This window comes from Galendromus occidentalis, unplaced genomic scaffold (assembly GCF_000255335.2).
Source record: "Galendromus occidentalis unplaced genomic scaffold, Mocc_1.1 scf7180000075731, whole genome shotgun sequence".
Classification (NCBI taxonomy): Eukaryota; Metazoa; Arthropoda; class Arachnida; order Mesostigmata; family Phytoseiidae; genus Galendromus; species Galendromus occidentalis.
This window is the reverse complement of record NW_003803721.1, coordinates 1-5,007: the sequence shown is the minus strand read 5'-3', so window position 1 is coordinate 5,007 and position 5,007 is coordinate 1. Positions and strand designations below refer to the sequence as shown.

Sequence of the window (5,007 nt, the reverse complement as noted above, 5' to 3'; positions counted from 1 at the left end):
GTCTCGATCGAAATACTACTCTAGCTGTTTAGAGAGCCAAAATCTCGAGCGTGATGATTGACGAAATAGGGTGTGGACAATGGTCGGGAAATGATCAGTTACTCGAGGAGGTCCGACTTCTCAAGGCTAGGATCCAGAATTCAGGGTTGTCGAGGAGAAGCGAGACGGAGCGAGCGGGATAAATCGAGCGAAATAGAATTGAGAGCGCATAGATGAGCGCAGTGTCGAGAGAAGTAAGCTCGAGATGCTGATGAGCTCAGATCCGCTCGTTCGTTTTGTCCCCCGCGATTTCTGCGCCAGTAATATCCCTCACGGCTAATTGTTCGACGCTTCTTCGACTTTTCCGGCAGTATCTGATGTGTCTCTTCGAGTGTCAACCGAAACTTCCGACTTTTTGTGCTGCCTCCTTTCCTTTGCGTGAATCCGGGTCGTATACCTATTTGAAATCTTCATTCTACGGATTGGTCATTCTATGGTTCTTTTGAGGAGTTCAGGCGCATCCGCCCGCGCAGGCGGATCGGCTGAAGATGATGCTGGTGATCTCCGCCTGGATGCCCAGAAAAACACAATCGACTTGACTGTGGCCGGTCTCGGCTCTTCGAACACTCGTTCAGCGAGAAAGTAGGTTCATACTCTGGCGTGAACGTCGTTCGAGCGCCCCGGTCTCGAGAGAACCAGCACGCCGGATGAAGTGTCGAGGGTCTTATTAGCAAGGTGATCGATCTTATCTCGGGAGTCAGCGAGGTTTCCGCATGAAAATGCGCTTCGGGAGGTGAGCGATGGGAGATATCCAGCCACGTGCTCTTGTTGTTGTTATTGTTGATGGATTGACGATATCAGGGAGATGGGCACTCGAATAATTCTGACTTCATTCTCCCGGTACGAGGTCTGCGCCAGAAGTACCAGAGGCCCTAGTGAAGGAGAGACTGAAGGGACTCCTAAAGAGAGCTTCACTCGGTGTGGCAGAATCCACGAATGCAGCCAGCGAATCGAGAAAGTCCGGAGCGCGCGTGAAAACATGTGATTCAGAATCAGACAGTGATGATGCTTGCGCCTTGGACAAACCCGATGAGGGAGCCCGTGGCAATGTCGATGAGGAAAGTAAGCGTCGCAAATCAGGAATCAGGTCGAATCGGAACAGTTTATTGCCGAGTAGACTGCATAATCGGTGGAAAAGGAGACCGGTGAGAGCAAACGTCGCAGTTGTGAGGAAAGAATCATTCAACCATAATAGAGGAGACTATAATTCCCAAAATCCTTCAATTTTTCATGCGTCAGGGGGAGGACGAGGCGATAAAAGCCCCATCGAAAGAGAACAAAGAGGAATCTTCGGATGATTCGACCACCGAGGACGAACCTCCGTCGAAGAAACGGAAGTGAGTTTGGCAGCCGGGCCGATACGAGCTTCGAGCAGGATTTTGCAACACCACGAAGTAAGCCGTCGCTCGTTATCAGATACTCTAACTCCGACCTCATTCCACAGGCTGAAACGAGAGAAGACGGATCCTTCAGCGAAAACCACGGAATATGTCGTGCAGAGTTCCAGTCAGTCGTCCTCGGAGGACGAAAGTGCAGCTAGGTGTGTATCTCCCGCCCCCCCCCCCCCCTTGCGCAGGGGTCACGGGACTGCATAGGCATCGTTAACGCCTGAGACGCTGCTCAATCGATTTTGTCAATCTCAGGTCACCGACGAAACCAGTTCAGGAAAAGATTCCCCACTCCGAGGCAGAAGCTGGAAGTAAGTATTTACTGCAGCCGATTTCCAGTCGTACGTGGAAGCAGCTCTGACAATATTTGACAAGGTGACTGAAACGCTCTCAATCTTCCAGCGGAACCTAGAGCAGAGGAGGAACCCGATGAAGTGTTTTTCCAACCTCTCGGTGCTGACACCAAGGTCGAGAAAAAGGCAGCCCTCGTGGCCGGTCTTCCGCTCTGGGTGAAACAGGCGGTGCCCGTATCCGCAAAGGTGACAAGATTTCTCTCTCGGGACTCAATCCTTCCGGGCTACGACGAATCACGGAATAGCTATGACCCCAAATTCCGCGATTGCTTTCCTACCGAGCTCTATGATTACAGGTAGAAGCATGCGGCAATCTAGACGAAGATGTGGACGTCCTTGGCAAATCCTTGATTCGTCTACTGCGGGATGATGGCATAACGGGTCTTTTCCCGATGCAAAAACAGGTGATAAGGTGAGCTTAGCCTCCGTCGGGAAGGAACCCGGCAGAGCGACTTTGAAGTTTTGATGTGTTTTAATGTCGTCCGATGCGATCTCCTCTCGGACGTTCGATAACGCCTGCTTTGTCCATCTACAGAGAACTTCTAGATCCACGTTACGATATTATGGGCTTGCCGCCGAGAGACATCTGTGTGGCCGCGCCAACTGGAAGCGGAAAAACGCTAGCCTACGTTTTGCCCCTGATCAAATTGTTGAAGGGGCTCTTCGAGAAAGCCATCAGAGCTGTGATCCTCCTTCCAACTTCGGAGCTGGCAAAACAGGTGGGCCGATTCCCCGGGATATCGTCGAATCGATGTATGAGAGGAGTCACAAGACTCGCGGGGATTCGCGATCCGGCGGTTCCCAGGACTTGGTCCGTAAGATGCATCGAACTTTACCAGCTACACTTCCACAGGTCTACGATGTTTTCACGCGCTACGCAGCGCCTTTCCAGCTATCCGCAGCTCTACTGACGGGTCTGAAGAGCCATTCCGAAGAAGTGAAAACATTGCTCGAGAGAGGTATGTGCAAGTCTTTCTTCAAGTCGTCGATCTTGACGAACTCATTGCCTGTCTCCCATCCGTGTCGACCGGCCACGTCACGGGGAGCCCCTGCTCAGTTTGAGAACTAGAACAGATTTCGATTCTTCCCTCAGGGCATCCGATAGTAGATGTTGTCATCGCGACCCCCAAAACCTTTCTGAATCACTTGAGATTGACTCCGGGTTTCAATTTGAGACTCGTCAGTCATTTGGTGCTCGACGAAGCGGATCGCATGGTCGACATGGTCATTCATGGGTGAGTTTTCAGCTCTCGCTTTCCTTCTGGCAAACGGATAACGGATCGGTCGAATAAGATGTGTAAGATATTCCTTTTCCCCGCAGTCTCATCCGGGAAGTGGAAAATGCCATTTATGTGGATGACTCGGCGCGCTGTCGTTGTTCGGAAATCGGGAATTTCGAACGTTCCCGACCCACCGCCATAAGTTGCTGCACCATGGATGCTCACAGCCTTCCGTTGCGCAAACTCCTCTACTCAGCGACTCTCATGTCGGACCCTGAGAAGTTGCGTCACGTAAATCTCTTCTATCCCCGAGTGTTCCACGCGAAAGCTGAGCATGCGAACCGATCCGACAAAGCCTTCGCCCTCCCCGACTCCCTCGAGGAACGAAAGATCTTCTGCGATATCGATGTTCGACCTCTTCTGGTGTGGTGGCTCTTCGTTCATCAGAAAATGGGTCGCATGATTGTGTTCGCGCGATCCCGTGAGGAGTGTCATCGACTCCGAATCGTTATTGAATTCATGGGTAGTTGCAAGGTCGTGGATCTCAGCGCCGATATGAAGAAACGGCAGCGACAGAAAGCGTTGGCCGATTTCGACGAAGGTATTCCACTCTACTCATCATGTATGACTAGAAGCCTCGACTTCCGTCACGGCCTGTGACCATAGCGGTGATTTCCCGCGTAGTTTCGGGTAGTTTCATTCACTGTTCCCGATGGGTGGTCGAGAGTGCCGCGCATTCCCGGCTCGAAGGCCGTGACGGGGGCCGAGCGCTTATTATGGATAATTCGTAAACTGAGAGAGGTTTGTGAGTGCCTCCTATTACACGCACAGAGATTCTCGGTTTCAGGACTTTGCGACATGATCATTGCCACGCAAGTTCTCTCGCGAGGAATGGATCTCAAGAGTGTCGAACATGTCGTACTCTATCACGCACCGACTTCCGCAGAGGATTATGTCCACATGGTTGGCAGAACAGCTCGAGCAAACAAGCAAGGGAAATCGTTGGTGTTGCTAAGTCCCGCTGAGAACGCCAAACTATCAAAGTGAGTTGATTCCTCCCGTCGGCCGCGTCTCTTCGCCTCTCTTCGCCGATCTGTCCACGAAGATTTGCTCAACGATATGATCCTCGCTCATTAGAGAATCATTCTACGTCTCGTTCCAGAACTCTGAAAGCGATATCCAACAGCAAGGTGAAGGAATTCCAATGGGATCCGTCGAGCTTGAGAGAATTCTACCAGAACTACGAAGCAGCTCTGGCTTCCGCCAGGAAGGCCATCCACCCAAAATTGAAAACTAAGACATGACGCTCCCATGGCGATAGTATTGTATTGTGATGATTCATGTAATAAACGGCTTCCCGGAAAATCCCGCCATGATGAGATTCGCTTCTTTAGAACGGGGATCGCGGCGTTTCTAGTTAGCGATTATTGCCTATCCGGGCTATCCACAGCGCCAAGAGGCAGAGTCGTTTACCCGCGAATCTTCTCTTAGTCACGGTTCGAATAAATCAATTACCTTGGCTGGTCGGAAAAAAACGAGGGAAAATCCGACGCAGATGACATCGCTCCTCCCGAGCGTACTCCTCTCGCAATCGAGAGTTCCGGTCTGAACTTTGATCCTGCGATATTTCTCTCGATTCATCCGCAGATCCGAGCCAGACGTTTCGCGGAACTGCAATCGACATCAGCGATTGCGTTCGACATCTCATCAAGCGATATGCCCCGCCTCGTAGAGTAGGTCCACGTCATGGATCTAATTTGCTTCGGGGCGAAATCCTCGGAGCCAGCATCGAGCCGGTCAATAATCTGAAGAGGCTCCCGTTGCACCAAGGATATACCTCAGGAGGCGATCGACGGGATCGCGTATGGAATCACTGTGGAAAGAGGATCCGATTGATGCAATGACTTGTTTGTGTCCGAGAATACTTATACATATATCCAATGATGTTTTCTCTCGTACAGGTTGTGTGACGCTCTCTATTGAGGGTCTCCTCTCTAGAGAGGCCCA

The 5,007-nt window shown here is 51.3% G+C and overlaps 1 protein-coding gene across 1 annotated transcript; it reads left to right on the top strand.

Annotated features, from left to right (window-relative positions):
- Positions 1 to 1,086: 1,086 nt before the first annotated feature.
- LOC108863625 (ATP-dependent RNA helicase DDX51) lies at positions 1,087 to 4,365 on the top strand. The gene is made up of 12 exons (XM_029112710.1): positions 1,087 to 1,101; positions 1,279 to 1,376; positions 1,484 to 1,579; positions 1,683 to 1,738; positions 1,830 to 1,966; positions 2,077 to 2,192; positions 2,316 to 2,499; positions 2,634 to 2,739; positions 2,874 to 3,015; positions 3,102 to 3,601; positions 3,848 to 4,043; positions 4,163 to 4,365. Exons 1-12 carry the CDS (start codon positions 1,087 to 1,089, stop codon positions 4,302 to 4,304), a joined length of 1,788 nt encoding a protein of 595 aa, XP_028968543.1. The 3' UTR covers positions 4,305 to 4,365.
- Positions 4,366 to 5,007: the final 642 nt, after the last annotated feature.

What these genes read in the sequence shown, in the direction of transcription:
- LOC108863625 (XM_029112710.1), top strand. An exon ending in CCTCCGTCGAAGAAACGGAA is followed by an intron (nt 1,377 to 1,483) that starts GTGAGTTTGGCA and finishes CTCATTCCACAG; the next exon opens with GCTGAAACGAGAGAAGACGG. An exon ending in ATGCAAAAACAGGTGATAAG is followed by an intron (nt 2,193 to 2,315) that starts GTGAGCTTAGCC and finishes GTCCATCTACAG; the next exon opens with AGAACTTCTAGATCCACGTT.